Source organism: Metarhizium robertsii (genome assembly GCF_000187425.2).
Source record: "Metarhizium robertsii ARSEF 23 chromosome Unknown MAA_Scf_1, whole genome shotgun sequence".
Classification (NCBI taxonomy): domain Eukaryota; kingdom Fungi; phylum Ascomycota; class Sordariomycetes; order Hypocreales; family Clavicipitaceae; genus Metarhizium; species Metarhizium robertsii.
Genome location: NW_011942149.1, coordinates 2730923 through 2747997, shown reverse-complemented (window position 1 = coordinate 2747997; position 17075 = coordinate 2730923). Strand labels below are relative to the sequence as shown.

Genomic DNA, 17075 nt, shown 5'->3' with positions numbered 1-17075 from the left:
CTTCTTTCTTTCTTCCTTCTCTTTTTTCCTTGCCTTTGTTTTAATTCCGTTGTTGCTCCATCTTTACATCGCGCCGTCTCGTTTTTGCCGCCAACTTTCCTAGATGGTCAACATTTCAGGCCCACGCCGCTTCTCATTGGTTGCCGCGCATGAATCCCTGCCAGCAATTTTCACAGCAGCCCCAACAATCGATGCAAGCGCCAGTGTTAGTTAAGGGAAGCACAACTGGGGGCTGAAGCACCGCACATGGCGCACCTGCTGCTTCAACTGCCTACGTGTATGCATGGGTATATACGGAGCATGATTCCTTTCATCTTAATCTTACACATGCGCACAGCAGCCGCCTCGTATTCACGGTTGCCCAACCCGTCCTTGTCGACTGCCGGCATACCACCATGCCATGGTCCTCTTCTCATCACCATCATCCTCTCTTCCTATCCGGCCCGTAGCTCTAGTTCCTCGTTTGCCGAGACTCTTTGTTCCCATCCCGAGCCAATTCTATTACCCGTCTCAAGGTGCTGATGGATTCATCATGGTGTACTTCGGCGTATGTCTTCACAGCCTCGTCGTCTGGCCAGGTCCAGTTCAACCCGGAATCCGCCAGCGTTTGTAGGAGCGTTGACACCCTGCCGTTTCCCAGCATCGGCTCTGCCACCAATCGAAAAACGCACAGCGTCTCGAAAAAGTCTGCCTGTGGCGGAGCCTCCTCCATCTCATTCACGGCCGATGCCACGTTGAATTGGCCCCATTGTTGTATCAGCCACTCCAGCAGCCGCCCCATTTCTTCAAACTCCCCCAGATATCCCAGCGTCAGCATGTAGTCGTGAGCATGATCACTTCGGGCCGCATCCCTGCGAGAATTCATGGCTTCTAGCGGTGCTATCTGGTACCCATCAAGATATGCTTGGGCGTGGCGCTCCCTCTGCTCGAGCGTCCAGAACATGTACTTTATTCGCGCCTTGGCTTCTTTCAGGAGTAGCACTTCGGCCCCCGCCATCGGGAAAGAATCTTCCTGTCCTAGTCCCTGATGCAGTAGACTCCGACGAGGGTGCGCATTATCCACACTTGCCATGCACATCTGGTAGAAAAGCGCTTGCGTCAGTGGGCTCTTTGCAAGTGCTTCTTTCTCAGCATCCTTTGTGAATACACTATTCAGCTGTTGTCGCACGGCCTTTCGAACACCTTTGTGGAACTGGGTAAATGTTGACAACTGGACTCCGTCCACCTTCTCGATTGCATCCATCACTCTCAACATCAAATCAAGTTGTTGATGCAGCGAGATCCTCAGAGCATGGTGGTGTCGCGATAATTCCTTTAAAATAGTGCCCCATATGAAGGGAGCCCATCGAGACTGTTCATGGCTCAACCTTGATTCTGCGAGGCGTATAACACGTTGAAGTTGATTGCCTGCGCGTCGCCCTTCCACTCGCAGGCATACTTGGAGATACGCTGCGAATAACCCCATCCCAACTAGCCTCAGAAGCCCGGCATCGGGCTCCTCGGCAATAAGATTTCGAATGATTCGACTCTTCTCGGGGCTGTCACGTAAATACTGATGAGCTATCTCCAAAGAAGCAGCATTGGCGACAAGAATACAAAGACAGGAGCCATCAGGCTCAACTCCATTGAGTCTCATATGTTGGTAGAGCTCAGATATACTCGGAGGCCGCAAGCGTGCTCTTTCAAACTCGGCCAGATTAGCCTCATGTTGGGTAGGAAAGTTCAAGGCTTTGTCACCGGGCGATATGCTGCCGTCTGGCTCAACTTCTCGCAGCACTAGCTTCTCAAACATGGCCGAATACTGATGCAGACCTGGCTTCATTCCTTCTTTTGGTGGGTTGCGGAACCGATCCCAAGCTTCTTGTGCATTCCGCGTGGCGCGGATAGATGCCTCCCACACTCCAATTCTTCGGCGTTTCGAAATCATTGCTCTCTGTTGAATGGTTGGCGTTCCATCTTGTGTCATGCCCTGCAATATGTCCACCGCATCGTCGACTTCGTCTTTAGCAAATCCAGCCTCTTGCATGAGCATGCCTGCACTTACAGCGCGGCTCCAGTTGTCTTCTGGATCGGTACGTTCATCCATTCCGTGGCCTGGCTGCAAATAGGGAGGCCAGCTGGATGCGTGTCTGGCTGCGCTGTATACTTCTGCATGACTCTTGGCCTGGCCTGATAACACTTCTCGAATCGCCCGGAATCCACCTCTATCCACAAGCAATGGTTTTGACAAGCCTGCCGACATCGACAAGAGAATTCTCTGCGCCTCCCAGAAATAAGCGTTGGGTGTGGATCTTTGGGCAACGTGGACATGTGGCAGAGGTCGTAATATTTGCAAGCATCCATTGAAAATATCACATTGTGTTGTAAATACTTTCCTTTCGCCTTGAGCAGAAATCGGCATGTTCTGAATATATTGTGCAGCCGAATCAGCCAGCTTCACCACAAATCTGGGCTCTAGCCGGCGGCAGTGGTGGACTAGTAGTCGCATAATTAAGTTGAAGTTTGCTCGGTCAATATCCAGCATCCTTTCTGACCCGTCTCTACTACTTTGACGGTTGCCCTCCGATATGGTGTTATCCGTTCTTCGGCTGTTGTAATAGGCGTGTGAGGACTCAATCATTCTCTGCAACGTGACTGGATCTCCAATACTGGAAGACTGGCGGAGCAGGAAGTGGAATATGAACAGCGGGATTGACGTAGGGTCCTCCAGATATCTTTTGCACCTTTCCTCATCGTCTTGCCCTCGTAAAATATACACATATCGCCCGATAGCCTTTTGGGTATGGCCTGCAAGAGACGGGTGTTTTAGTATGGCTTTGTTCTCTTGTAGCGTCGGAAGAAGCTCCAACAATCCGCTCCCGCCGGCCGACTGGAGCTCTTCCTGTCGCAGAATTTCTTGCAGGAGGAGAATAGGCAGTCTTATCGTTCGAAACCTGGCGATTCTTTTCCTCCAGGAGTCTGCGTATGGGTTTCTTCCAAGGACTTTCTCCAGTAGCTGGCTAGATGGCATGTGTTCCAGTAACTGTCTCGTAGAGTTTCGCACAATTGATGGACCATGGGACCTCGTGCCGTCAGGTCGAGTGCGGCGTCTTGGCCCGTCGGATGTCGCATGTCGCAGGTTGTTTTGCTTTGCAAATGCCCTTTGCGCCCCAACCTTTGGGCCGGTGCCCGTCAGACTCGTAGATACTGTGTTATCTGCTACAGCTGCTCCGGCACCATTTGGGTGGAGATCTTGGAATATCGAGCGACTGGATAACTGAATACACAAACTTGATTAGCTTTCTAGATCACGAGCAAAGATGGTCGAATTGGGTCATACAACAGCTTGTTGGAGCACTCGGAGCGGCATGCGCCGCCGTCGGCCAAGCTCTCTCGAGGCATTTCTCAGCATGCCTCCTCATAATTTCACAAGTTGCATCAGCATTGGTCGTGAAGTCACTGGAGATGCGCCGTGTAAAGATGGGTTGGAAGCGGAAAAAGATGGTTCGCGCCCTGTGCACGAATTGGCACACATGCAAAAAGTCGAGTCCCCACACTTACCCTGGACCCGATAGCCCTTCTTTTGGCATCGTGATTGCATCTCAGCGCATACGGCGAATATTCTAAATTTCACGGTGCTTTTATTTCCACCCTATTATAGACAATATGAAAGTTGAAATCATCAGGTGTCTTTCTTTCGGGGCAGTGCTGACCAAGTTTGATAACGAATCCTGACTAACCCTAGCTCTTAGAAGGGCCTGTCTTCTCACCGGACTGACCTTTGGTAACCTCTTCCCCTGACTTGTCTTTACGCTTTTGTACCACTTCCCAATTATAAACTCTCGCTGTCGCAACTTCCATGGTCTAGATGGTGAGTTAGTTCAAAGTGTGCTAGTAGATCGGGGATCAGTCATAATACTCACGGTGATCTGCTCGCGTAAGAAATCCAAATCCTCCTCGCAGTGTGACAAACTTGTGTTTGCAGTGGCTAATTTTGAGCTCAACAGAGTCTCGGCTTCATCTGTAGTGTATGAAAGCATCACATTGGCCTGAAGCAACAGTCAGCACTGATTGGAATTACTGGGGTCGTATATTATGCGCACCCCAAGCCAAATATAGACCTCGCTAGTTGCAGGGATATTCGCTCTTGAATATAATGTTTCGTTGAGTTCGAATGTCGTTTCTATGGGTTCGGTTTCGTCCTGCATCGCCTCCACGTCAGAAGCGGACAATGACTTGCAAGGTTCAATTCCTTACTTTGCGGAGCTTCAAGAACCTGACTGTATCTAATGTTTTTTGGATCTCGGGTATCTTGTCTTTCAGACCTGCCATTCGGCGCTGGAGATTCATTTCCATGAACTGATACTTCCTGCAGTGTATTGATGTTAGTGATAGCCGCCTTCCAACTTGATCTGGTTGCAATCTTGAAAACCTAGGCAACGTCTTTCTTCGAAACAATGAGTTGACTCACGAAATCATCTCCTGGAAGCTCCGTAATGTTGGCTCGACTTCCTCCCGGGTAGCGACATAGTCCTCGACCCTGTCCACGAAAGGGGCGTAGGGAATACCGCGCGGGTTGGTGGCAGTCCCATCGTTGCCGCTTGAATGAGGATGTGTCAGCATATACGACGGAGTCATTAGCTCGTCAAGACGATCTGGGAACATACATTGACGCCGGCGCCCTGCCTGCGGTTGCCATCTTTGTTGGCCGGTCTCCAGTCAGTGCAAAGTAAGATTTGGAGCTTTGAAGCTGCCCACTTGCGACAGACGGCTTTGGCCAGTGGGCTGCTCACCGAGGTGAGCAGGTCGAGGTGGGGTATCCTCACCGATGGTGGACCATTTTGTCGCTCTTGGAGCAGGATTGGGGGACGCCAACATGACCATCTATCTAACATGGGAGTTTCTTGTAGCAGCGAGTAAATTCAACTTGCTCAAATACCTAGGTACTCATGTATAATGGCCCCTAACCGTTTTCTTATTAGCCTACTTTCAAGTTACCGCACAAATGACAGCTATTAGGTACAGTTTAAACATGTACCAACGCTGTGCATGACTGGCATTCAAAGACAGTGATGACGCACCAAAAGAGGCACTGGAAAGGTCGTTCCAAGGTGATACGTGGCGTCAGCCTTGAGGCTCCATCGACCGCAAACGGCACAATCGAATAATCCCGAGATAATACAGGCGTCCGGCTTTGGAGTACACCCACACGCAGTGCGCGGCGAAGAACAGAGAGGCGTAGCAGCTGTAAAGTGTCACTGGTTAGCTTTGAAGTTCCTTGTATACCTACCCAAGTAAAGCTATCGTGCAACAGCATCTATGTAAGACTTATATATTAATGCCTTTGAACAAACACAAAAGCCTTGGATATACCTGTCTCGCAGCACCTCTGAGTAAGAGTTGCTGGATTTCCATTCCATTACAAGATGTCACCAGCAGCTACAGATGGCAGCGGCGACATTTATCAAGGGCCAGCCCCCTAATCACGGTCTGGAGCGTCAGGACTTGCATCCGATTCCAAAAGCATTGAAATGGAGAATACTGAAAAGCACTCCCCCGTCAGTCCCAGACATACAGGAACGGCCCCTCAGCAGCAGGCGAGCAAAGGCATAGGGGAGGACAAATGAGAAGGCAAGAAAGCCAAAGACGTCGCTGATAAGAAAGCCGAGGAGGAGGCTGGTAGAAAGAGCTAAATAAGAAGCTGATAGATTGGCCAAGGGAGAAAAGGCACAGCCAACACCGACCGGCGGGAGCCACCCGTAACAACAGTAATCAATGATGTAGATATGGAGGCTAGCCGTGTGCGCTGGATGTGTCATATTCCGCGCTGACCAGCACACCTGTCCTATGACTTCTGTTGTTCCTGTTGCTGTCATTGTGCCAGGCAACGACCGATATCATCGCGAGCGAAAATGCCAAACAGTTCGCAAGAGATACTCGTGAGTTCAGAGAGAAGATAATAGATGACAAGGACTGGGAGAAATTCAACGACCATGGCATCTATTGGCTTGCTATGGCTTTAATCGTTGCACAGCTGATAACATCTGCAATTATCATAGCCCTAGCAGCTTTGGGCCACGGAGTGGCAGTTACGTCGCTTGGCGGTGTGAATGATGCTACGGTTACCACGGTGTTTCTCTCAAATGAATCATCTTGGCGGCTCAAGCCATGGCCCAAGTAGCTTAATACCGAATTGGGTGGGCAGGTTGAAGGCTTTATACTGTCTGCTATTAGTGAATATCCGTGGAGATGAATCAATAAATGAACTCACGTGGAAGATGTGTGACAGGAAGGGGCTGGCACACATATAAGAATTGCAACCGGGAACCATCAAAGACTGCAAAAAAGGGTATACCATGCCGTATTAGTTTCTTACGCATATTATCATAACTCGCTGACTGAAATTTTATCAATGCATTTGACGCCAAGCTCCCAATAGTACCTCCTTATCCATATCCATACCATATACCAGACCCTCATTTATCTATCGCCGAGACACGAGGAATCAGTCTGTCCGCTTCTTTGCATCGCCAATGTCAACGGTGTCGGGTTCTTGACTCCTGACAGGAGGCGGAGCTGACGTCTCCGGCACATCGTCCTCATCCCAGTCATCCGGGGCATTTTCATCCCAATTATCCACCTCTTCCTCCAATGTCCGTACCCTGGATGGGCCGGCATCGACAATGCCACTCTCCTGGCCTTGGCCCAGTTCGACGTCTTCGCCATCCTCTCCTGGAACGGGATTGTACGATTTTCGCTGCCTCTTACGCTCCAGCATGCGCTTGTGGTACCACGAGCACAGACCTAAACCAACCAAGCTGCCGACAATATTCGCCACGATGTCGAAGAGGTCAAAGTCGCGATCGTTGGGAAGGAAGCTCTGCAGAAACTCGGATCCCACGCCGAGGCATAGTGTGCAAACAACCAGCGTCATGTTTAGGGTTCGGCGGCGATTGGTGTCGACAATCCAGTAGAATACAACTGTAAGCAAGAAGAAGGTCCCGGCGTGTAATACTTTGTCGTTGACATACTGCCCGAGCTGGAGCTTGCTGAGGCCGGCGTATCCTGCTACCAATAACAAAAACAGGAAGACACCTAGAACGAAGCACACGAGTCAATTAGCTTGTCCTTGCTGGTCCTCCCGATGAGCGAAGCCTGGGTGATGCTACCTGCAAAAGGCAGACGTATCCGCATGGCGCCAGATAAGTCAAAATGAAGCTGACTCGAGCGCAGCGCAAGCGGTCGCAGCAAATATTGTATAAGGCTTCGCGATCAAGCCGTCTGGCGGTGGTCTGACGTGGACGGTCGGCGAACCGATGTTGATGGTAACAAGGCCAGCTTGCGCAAGGTACATGTACTGGGGATGCTTGTCGAGGACGTAATTCTTTTCAATGACAGCTCCCGTTCAAGGAAAAACGAAGCCCACAGGCACAGTGAAGATTGCAAATTCTAAATGGAGGCTGGTAATGTCGAAGCCTAGCCAGATGGTTGTTGGGTGTAGGACGATTGGAGTAGGACAGGGAAAGCTGACCAGACCAGACCGGATATCTTGAGTGCGGATGCGGCCATTCAGCTTCAGCGCATTCCAGTGGGCTGGGCAGGTACTGGCAGCAGTGTCGTGCCTGATTTTGGACAGTCGACTGGTTGATTGCGCAGCCCATGACTTCATTGTGCGCACACACGCAGAGGGCTACTTTGTACTCCGTACACCCTTACATATTTCATTTACGTCTGGTGCACATGCATGTATCTGCTTGCCTAAGTACAACGGCTCTGCTCTGTGTTTACTCCCTTTGTGAGAACTGAAGAAGCCAGGTGCCGCCAAGTGAGCCACCCATCTTTGCTATGGTGAGGGCGGTGTGGTGCAGGCTCGGATCGACAATTCATTTGATTGTAGTTAGGGATGCAAAGCCCAGAGCGCTCTCATGGCAGCTCATCTCTACACCATCAGAGAGGCTTCGGTGCTTGACCCGACGGCGATGACAACCGCAGCCGGAATCACGTGATAAGCGCCTTGATCCAACTCACGCAGGCGCACTTGGTGTTGCTGCTACGGTCCGCCGGCGCTGGTGCCGTCGGTTTTATGGGGGAACACGGTCCGCGGGGGGCCAAGGTCTCAAGTACCTCCACCGGACGTCCTTGTCCAACACGCGCAGGCTGCCGACAGGCGCACCAGCATCGTAGAAACCGTGAAAATTTGGCCCTTTGTTGCGTTCTGTAGCTTCGATTCACCGTCTTCGAATTCTTTTGCATGCCTCGCATTCAACAATGCTGCTGCTGCCAACGGGACGGCCCTTTGTACCCGCGGCGCGGCCAAGGCGACCTATGGTACCTACTAAGTACCTACTAAGTAAACTTTAGTTCGTAACTCGTGGCCGCCGAGTGCTCAAGCGCCCGCTTGGTAGCGACTCCAGCGAGGTGGTGAGGTACCTAGTAGTGAGCCTGGGAGAAAGTCCCGCTTCGGGAAAGGGTGCGGTACTACGCTCTCCCCGAATCCTCAACCTCACCTCTTGATCCGCAGACAAATCGCACTCGTTGCGATCCATCAAAACACCACCGCCGTTATCTCGATTGTCGCGAATCTGCGTCCTCCATCTATACCAATGCCGCTCTTTCGACCCATACCGCTGTAACTGCTCCAATCCCTTCCGGTTCGGCCCTACGCGAGCGCATCTCACCGCGCATGGCGACACCGCGCCCACTTGTCGCTTTCATCGCCACGGGCCCAGCATGTCCATTTCCAACGGCCAGCCAGCATGGCCGCCTCCAGTTTTGCACCATGCAAACGGCAGCAGGTCTTTGAATCATCTCGATGATGGAACGGCGCGTACTCAGACCCCCGTCGATAATACAGTAGAGTTGGTGCCTGAGGCACCCGGCGATGTCGAAGAAGAATCCCGGCGCGCTCTTTTTGCAGACTTGTATCGCAAGACTGAGGACAAGATCGCCTTGTTGTTTTCTGAGGATGGTTCTTACAATCTCGACGCGATTGCGGGTCTGAAGCGTCGTGCCCCGACCCCTACCGTGACGCTCCCCCCCACCACCGATCACGAACCCATCAAGGAACCACCCTACAAAAAGGCCAAACGTACCATTGATGAAGATGACTATGACGACGATGACGAAGACGAAGACGAAGTAGCCACCGCGCCTGCGCCTGCACTGAAAGCGCAAGGTTCCGCCGCCTCTATAGCCGCCAACTCCCTGCTGTCCCCGTCCAAGTCTGGCAGCTCTCCAGTTCATTCCCTCAACTCGCCAGGGAGACTGGGAGAAAAGCTAAAATCGAGCCAAGAAGATTCTCAGAGTAGAAGCAAAGCCGGGGAAAGCGACGATAATGCCATCAAAAATTTGGAAGAGGCCAGGTTGGCCACCGAGGAAGCTGCCAGGCGTAGCTTCCACACTATATTCTACACCCTGGAGAATGATCGAACAGCGATGCTTGAACAAAAACGGCTGGAAGATTCAGAAAAGCAGCTTCAAGCCGAGATGGACAGCAATCAGGCAAATGGGGCCGGCGGTGCCCAAGCAAGCAACCAAGGCTCGCTGAGTAGTGCGAATCTAGGTGCCTCGAGCCTGACCCTTAAACATCTCATCGCCAGAATTGATATGAAGCGTGACCAAGTAAGAGCCTCAGATGCAGAACTGAGACTCCTCATGAACGAGGTTCGCAAAAACCGAAGCAAATGGGCGAGCGAGGAAAATGTCAACCAAGAAGAGTTATATGAAGCTTTTGAAAAGGTTTTGACGGAGCTGAAGGCGCATACGGAATATTCTCACCCATTCTTAACGCGAGTTAGCAAGAAAGATGCACCTGATTATTATAGTTGTGAGTTTATTTTCACCACCAGCTGGTGTTATGGTTAGCTCTGGAATTGCCACTAACTATGATCTGTCACTCCAGTAATCAAGAACCCAATGGATCTCGGCTCAATGACGAAGAAACTCAAATCCCTGACGTACAAATCAAAGACGGATTTCGTTGCGGATCTTGACCTAATATGGGATAACTGTTTAAAATACAACCAAGACATGAATAGTCAAATCCGCAGAATGGCGAATGGAATGAGAAAAGAAGCTGAGAAGCTGATCCCGCTGATCCCAGATCTCGTCGTTCGTTCTCGGGCTGAAGTGGAGGCAGAAGAGAGACGAAAGCAGAATGGCGGCGACGATGACGGTGGCGACGACTCTGACGACGAGCCGATAATGTCGTCTCGTGGTCGAAAGGCTACAACAAAAGGTGCCAAGTCGCGCACCGCCCCGACTGACCAGAAAGAGGACACACCCGTGGTGGATCAAAAACCGGTCCTACAACTCAATGGACTTCTCGGAAAAGCTGGCAGGGAGGGATCTGAAGTTGATGGCAGCAATGGGTTCTCGACTCCGCCGATAGCTGGCTCTATAACCCCGTCTGGCGCGTTGAATGGACACTCTGGCATTGCGAGCAACGCCGATGCCATGGATATCGACGGACCAAGTCTTAGCACCATGGCAGCGTTTGGTGAAGCTACTGAACAGGCATACGAGGACGAAGAGTACAAGATTTGGAAGCAGACAACCAAAAAGGATCGAGCTCTAACTGTCAAAGAGCGCCACTTCCTGTTCAAAGGGAACAGTTTGAATACGGATGCCCCAGCACTTCTGAGAAATCGAGCTGGCATGCGCTGGTTTTTGAAGCATCAAAGGGAAGCTGAAACTATGGGAATTGCTGCACACCCACACCTGGCCAGTGCCGCAGGAACGGGAAAGGATCTGGCCCCAAGCAAGCAACCGGAAACTCTTGCTGAGGGCATTGACGAAGAGACTGAACAGGTTATGCCCGACTACTACAACCCGCTGACCAGTATCCCTGATATCAAGCCTAATCTGCAGTGGGTTGAGGACGGAGAAGGACAAGTGATTAACCAGCACGAGGCATTCCTCAGACTCGTGCCCCCTGGCTCTTTTATTGCACCGAAAAGCCGACTGACAAAAAAAATGGATGACAATATCCGTCAGATTCAAGAAACCAGAAAGCTGGCGACCAAAATCTCAGTTATCAAGCAAATGCAGGTCCAATCACAGGTGTACACCAACCAGTTCCCCAAATCGAATATTGAGACTTTCCTCGAACAAGATATTGAGCCCCATTTCATCTCGGATGATGGACCTGTGATGGCTTCGGAAACTTGTCAGGATGCTCTCAAGCGCTCTGTCGCGAAAATTCTCTATCATACCGGTTTCGAGGAGTTGCAGCCGTCCGCTATTGATACCTTGACCGGAATTGCTGCCGATTATTTCCAGAAGTTGGTCAGGACTTTTAATATTTACCGCGAGGCTGAAAAGACGTCAGTGCAAACTCCTGAAGGACCGCAAACCAAGTCCCGATTCACTCCTGAAGAAGTTGTTCTCCATACCCTCGAAGAAAGTGGCCACGATGTTGCATCACTCGAATCCTATGCAAAGGATGAAGTTGACCGGTTAAGTTCTCGACTCGGAATTCTCCATGAGCGGATGAAGCTGCATCTCACTGATCTATTGCGGCCGGCCCTTTCCGCGGATGCCGGAGTTGACGGCGTCGGAGCCTTCAAGGATGGCAGTGACCAGTTTATGAGTGGTGACTTCGCTGACGATCTTGGCGAAGACTTCTTTGGCTTCAAGGCTCTTGGCCTGGACAAGGAAATGGGGCTCGACTCCTTCTCCGTTCCATTCCACCTTCTTCATAGCAGAGTTCGTAACCAATACCAGATGCAGACGCAGACGGCTGGCGCAACATCCGCAGATATGTTTGAGGCTTTACCGCCGTCTGAGCCCGTCTCAAACGAGGGCATACAGGAAGAAATTGGCCTGGTTAAAAACTTCTTCCTCGCCAAATTGCACGCTAATGGTGACCAACCTCTGGTTGAGGACGAAGACTTGCCCGTCAAGCAGCGCAAGCCTCGTCCACGCCTGGGGGCAAGCGGCAAAATTATATCCGCCCAGAAACGCCCACCACGAGAACAGCTGGCGTTGGCAAAGAAGAAGAAGAAAATGGAGCTCGCCGCCGCCGCAGCTGAAGCCAAGGCAAATGCATCACCCGAGAAAGGAGCCAACGCTGGAACAGGGTCAACCAACACAACACCAGCCAAGAAGAAGTCAATCACCATCACTCCTGTTCCGCCTCCCAACCCAGCTCTTCTCGCCCTCACCGCGAGCATGGAAAGAACTGACAGCATGCAAAGCCAAGCGGGCACAAGCCAGACCGAAAAGGATGAGAACATTGCTATGATGAGCCCAGACAGTATCGCTCCGTAAATCCGTCAGCATGGCAACACAATTTTTTTTTAATTCCATCTTCATTTTTTTTTTTTTTTTTGGGTATAGACTACCCCCTCCTAAAATGTATATATATAAAGAGATATTGCGTGCGGAGTCTCTGTTTCGTTTGGGAAGACCATAGCGACTGCGTCGTCGCCCGTTTGAATATCCTTCAGTTTAACGATAAACCGGCTGGACAACTATGATTTTTGTGTTTTGGTTTTCTTTTGTCTTTTTGCCGGCCAGCGCATGGAAACGCAAAGGCAAGCCTAATGAATTGTTGGGAAAGGAAAACGCGCTCGTATTTGGGGGACAGGCTTCAAGGGGTATCTTTTGTGCTACTAGTGTATTTCGAAATATCCTATATACATTTTTATATCATCATCGATGGTTTCGCCGTTTTGCAGCCCATAGCTTCCGTTCTGCGTGGCGTACAGAAGGAGAGGCGCTCTGCCTGATACTTGTCTGCTCGAGCCATTGACCGGGTGTTGACATGGGCGATGGGAGTGAAAAGGATCTCGCAAACACTTGCTGTCGGTCGTAAACTTTGCCGCGGTGCTGTTGTGAATGCTTGTATGAAGGGCGGACAAACTGGCTCCGGAAGAGAACAATGTGTCATGAGCTCAGGACTTATTAATATGTGTTATGTGCGGCTTTTGAAGTCCTTAAAGTAAGGCACTCGTGTGTAAATTTCATCTCTAATATACAGTTTACTTCCATGTAGTGGCTAAGGCTATCTCGCGATAGCATTTACTGACGCGTAGCTATGCCGCGGTCTACCGCAGCTATCAATTATAATTTTGCAAAGCTTCTCACGTATTGTAATATGTAATATTATAATACGTTGTTATGCCGTGTTTCCTTTAATATGACACGGTTGTCTAGGTTAAGTACGACCTGGCACACCCTGTTTGCATAATGAGGCCTTACCTGATGCAGTGCTGGTGTGAATATCGGCATAGGTTAAAATAATAATAATGTTTAAACGGAAGATTTCGCAGGCCAATGCATTCAGGACAGATAATTGTGATATTTTGGAGCGTTGAGCGCCTCTGCCTAACTGTTTATTAACAGACAGTCACTTCAGTTTTGCAAGTTGATTCTAGTTGTCTCCGACAACTCCCAGCCTTCCCGAAGCATTCATCCCACATAAAACCCGACACGACAACAAAAATTTGGTCGATGCGTAATAAAAAATAGATATCAAGTACGCCAGCCCGTTAAATGCAAGTTGTTGAACATTCGCCTTTTTGGCAGCATCCCATGTTAAATTCCTCAGCATGTAGAGCTGTACTCCACCCCTGATTTCATGCTGTCATAATCCTGTTCCTTCTTTTCCATGCCCATCAGGGAGTTATGGCATCTAGATGCCAGCGTCCAGGCGCCAGCCCTCAACGGGGAGGGGGAAAGCACTGGTCCAAGCAGCGATTTCCTTGCGGAGCTCGTTGATGCGAGGAATCTCGCCGCTGGCAACCTTGGCCTTGAAGTCCTTGAGCTTGTTGGCTTCCTTGGGAAGAGCAGCCTGAACCTCCTTGCAAATCTTGATGCTCTCATCGATGTATTTGGCGACACGCTCAAAGTCCTTCTCGCCGAAACCACGGCTGCTCATGGCAGGGGTACCAATGCGGATGCCGCATGGGGTGAGAGCGCTCTTGTCTCCAGGAATGGCGTTCTTGTTGCAGGCAATGTTGATCTGCTCAAGAACAGCCTCGACACGGGCACCGTCCAGGCTGAACTGACGGAGGTCAAGGAGAACCATGTGGCTATCAGTGCCATCAGCAACCAGCTTGTGGCCAAGAGACTTGAATGTGTTTTCCAGAGTCTTGGCGTTGGATACGACCTTCTCCTGATAGGCCTTGAACTCGGGGGTCTGAGCCTGCTTGAGAGCAACGGCCAAGGCGGTGATGGTGTGATTATGAGGTCCACCCTGATGGCCGGGGAAGACGGAGAAGTTGATGGGGCCCTCAAGGTCATAGAGGGTCTCCTTGCCAGTTTTGGCATCGACAGAGCGGACACCCTTGCGGAAGAAGATCATTGCGCCGCGAGGGCCACGGAGAGACTTGTGGGTGGTGGTAGTAACGACATCAGCGTACTGGAAAGGCGTAGGGATGACTTCGGCAGCGATAAGTCCAGAGATGTGAGCCATGTCGACAACAAGGTAAGCGCCAACGGAGTCGGCAATCTCGCGCATGCGCTTATAGTCAATCAAGCGGCAGTAAGCAGAGGTACCGGCGACGAGGATCTTGGGGCGGTAGAGAATAGCGTTCTTGGCGAGCATGTCGTAGTCGATGATGCCAGTCTCGAGGTCAACTCGGTAAGGCATAGTCTCGAAGTAGGTGGAGACAGCCGAGATCCTGGCGGGGAAAACAAGCAAGTTAGAACACGGAGTTTCCCATAATGAAAACCACAGCGGTGAACAGGAGGACAAGCTTACTTGCGCTGAGGAGTTTGGTAACCGTGAGAAAGATGGCCACCGTGAGGAAGGTCGAGACCCATGAGACGACCGTGAGGAGGCATGATAGCCTGGTACACCTGCAAGTTGGCAGGGCTGCCAGACAAGCACTGGACGTTGACACCCCACCTCTCAGGGTCGAGGTGGAAGGCCTCGAGAGCTCGTTTCTGGCAGAGCAACTCAATGCGGTCAATGTGCTGGTTGCCGCCATAGTAGCGAGCGCCGGGGTAACCCTCGGAGTACTTGTTGGACATGGGGGAGCCGAGGGCATCGAAAACGGCGCGAGAGGTGATGTTCTCCGAGGCAATGAGAACAATCGACTCTCGCTGCCGCTGGATCTCATCCTTCTGTAGCGGGGTATCATCAGTATGACTGCGAAATCGGCACAGACGAGGCTCGCGAAAGCCCATGAAAGACCTGTAAAACGTACCATGATGGTGGCGACCTCGGGGTCAGTCTCGAGAAGAGGCTTCTCGAGCATCTAGACAGAGGGCATTGTCAGCTCAACAACCTCCTCAATTGAGTCATTCCATCGTGCTTGTCCATGGTGGGGCAGAACAAACCTCCTTGTGAGACGCAGACAGGGCGTAGTCGGAAGACATTGTGAATGTGAGGTGGAAGGACAGGTATCAATGGAGAGAGAGCTGAGGATGGGACAAGATGTGGGATGGACCAGAGGATTAAGAGTCTTCTGGAGAGAGAGATGTGGAAGACAAGACGAGGGAAAAAAAACTTCCGACAGGTGGCTTGGGAAGGGTAAAAGTAGAAAATGGTGCGATCCAAGCCAATTGCATGAAAAAATTGGCGGGGCGAGATCGGGGGCGGTGGATGATTGCGGGGTCTATTTGGCAGGTGCAACCAAGGAGGGGTCCTGCTGCTCGGTGACACTGCACACGAAGATGCATTCGTCTCTTTGAATCCAGGACAAGAAGTTGGGCATCCTTTCTCGAGGTCTGATATATGGAAGACCTGAGGCGTGTTGTCTATGATGATTATGCTATGTTCTCACACTCACATCTGTCGCTTAGCTTGAAGCTATACTTGTCTCGAGCATGATTCGAAACATGCTGGCGCTGTCTTGTTACCTCCGAAGAATGTGCCTGGAACCCCGACCACCCGGAACAACAACGAGAACCGACATCTGGACTCGACATGCACCGGAGCTAGCTCGGGCCCGGCAGTTATGGTTCCCAGCTGTGAAGCTCAGAAAGCTTTCGAGAGCTTTTCCGGTTTCGTACTCAACCCAGGCTCTCGGCGCACCGCTGAGCGGCCTCTGAGCTTAACTCTATGCGTGCGCATGCGCAAATGCTTGACCTCTCCCCCTTTGGAGTTAACGGTTTCACGCGCAACTCGGCGAGCAAGACGGCCTGCGTCCTTGCATATTTCCACAAGCCTCCAAACACTGCCAAGTAAGCTGTGCTCCGAGTCTCGGAGAATCTATGACAAGATGAAAATCATCAAATTCGGCATATACATCATGATTACGGCCGTGGATGAATTCCGATGCCCGAGCAATCCCCGGCCGACAGCCATCACGATGTGAGCGAGTGGCATAGCTGAGATGGGAGGATGAAGCGGCGCTCTACGGAGTTCATGTACCCCTCACGAAGCTATGAAGGGCCTCTCCAGTTTCCAACGGCCCAAGCCCAGAGAGGCTCACGCCCTCCATCGCCGCCACGAGGACTCCCGTTGTTTGCATCGCTACAACACACGAAAAAAGCAAATACTACGCGCAGGCTTGATCCTTATGGGGAGCTCTTGTGATTCAGTTCCTCTGCACATCATGCAAGTCGCCCATCGGGCACTGGCTCGCTTGGCAATCAACGGCGTCCAATAAGCGCCACGTGGAATGCCGCTTACCAAGGCTCACGCCTCACGCCTCACGCCTCACACCTCACGCCTCGCCTAAGCCACCCCGTGGTTGCGTGCGAAGCAGCAACCTCCTCGACGCAATATGCCTGCATTAATTGGAGGCGATTAACAAGATATTCATCCATTTCCATTTCACCCGGAAAACGCACCAGAGGCCCCGGTTCTTCCAGGCAAATCCACCCGCAACAATGGCTTGGCCATACGGGTTCCCCAGCCTCACCCATGAGGAGAAGCTGCTGCGGCGCCAAACACTCGACTTGTATGCTTGCATCGCTCATTACTCGGCCCTCGCACCGGCTGTTCTTTTCCTATTATATCGCCTCCTGAAACGTGTTGTATCTCATGTGAAATCTGGGTCGTCGAGCGAGCAAACTCATTACAGTGTTGTTCCGAACTCTCCTACTGTCAAGGCCCAACTGCAGCGCCCATCAGCGAGGTTTGCATCGCAATGGCGCAAAGTTGTATGGTGGTTCGGTGATGATGTCTATTTTCTCGGCCT

At 51.3% G+C, this 17075-nt stretch overlaps 6 protein-coding genes across 6 annotated transcripts in view; 2 read left to right on the top strand and 4 right to left on the bottom strand.

Moving 5' to 3' along the window:
* Nucleotides 1-451: 451 nt before the first annotated feature.
* MAA_10667 (glycosylphosphatidylinositol-N-acetylglucosaminyltransferase complex, subunit PIG-Q/GPI1) lies at nucleotides 452-3381 on the bottom strand (the record flags this gene model as incomplete). The annotated part of the gene is made up of 2 exons (XM_011412385.1): nucleotides 452-3269; nucleotides 3320-3381. The coding sequence occupies 2 exons, from the start codon at nucleotides 3379-3381 to the stop codon at nucleotides 452-454; spliced, it is 2880 nt and encodes a 959-aa protein (XP_011410687.1).
* Nucleotides 3382-3720: 339 nt separating this feature from the next.
* MAA_04592 (carbohydrate-binding module family 19 protein) lies at nucleotides 3721-4678 on the bottom strand (the record flags this gene model as incomplete). Its single annotated transcript, XM_007822688.2, has 5 exons — nucleotides 3721-3843; nucleotides 3903-4028; nucleotides 4237-4348; nucleotides 4451-4579; nucleotides 4647-4678. 5 exons carry the CDS (start codon nucleotides 4676-4678, stop codon nucleotides 3721-3723), a joined length of 522 nt encoding a protein of 173 aa, XP_007820879.2.
* A 1806-nt stretch (nucleotides 4679-6484) lies between these two features.
* On the bottom strand, nucleotides 6485-7648 carry MAA_04593 (VanZ like family protein; the record flags this gene model as incomplete). The annotated part of the gene is made up of 3 exons (XM_007822689.1): nucleotides 6485-7074; nucleotides 7294-7363; nucleotides 7511-7648. The coding sequence occupies 3 exons, from the start codon at nucleotides 7646-7648 to the stop codon at nucleotides 6485-6487; spliced, it is 798 nt and encodes a 265-aa protein (XP_007820880.1).
* A 1061-nt stretch (nucleotides 7649-8709) lies between these two features.
* MAA_04594 (transcriptional activator spt7) lies at nucleotides 8710-12249 on the top strand (the record flags this gene model as incomplete). Its single annotated transcript, XM_007822690.1, has 2 exons — nucleotides 8710-9805; nucleotides 9881-12249. The coding sequence occupies 2 exons, from the start codon at nucleotides 8710-8712 to the stop codon at nucleotides 12247-12249; spliced, it is 3465 nt and encodes a 1154-aa protein (XP_007820881.1).
* A 1366-nt stretch (nucleotides 12250-13615) lies between these two features.
* MAA_04595 (cytosolic Glycine/serine hydroxymethyltransferase) lies at nucleotides 13616-15306 on the bottom strand (the record flags this gene model as incomplete). Its single annotated transcript, XM_007822691.1, has 4 exons — nucleotides 13616-14606; nucleotides 14687-15051; nucleotides 15135-15185; nucleotides 15268-15306. The coding sequence occupies 4 exons, from the start codon at nucleotides 15304-15306 to the stop codon at nucleotides 13616-13618; spliced, it is 1446 nt and encodes a 481-aa protein (XP_007820882.1).
* A 1458-nt stretch (nucleotides 15307-16764) lies between these two features.
* The window catches only part of MAA_04596 (Ferric reductase, NAD binding protein), a gene marked incomplete at both ends in the record, with an annotated part of 1465 nt that continues 1154 nt past the window's right edge, over nucleotides 16765-17075 (top strand). The window contains one exon of the mRNA XM_007822692.2: nucleotides 16765-17012. Coding sequence (XP_007820883.2) covers nucleotides 16765-17012 — 248 coding nt within the window. The remainder of the gene's footprint in view (nucleotides 17013-17075) is intronic.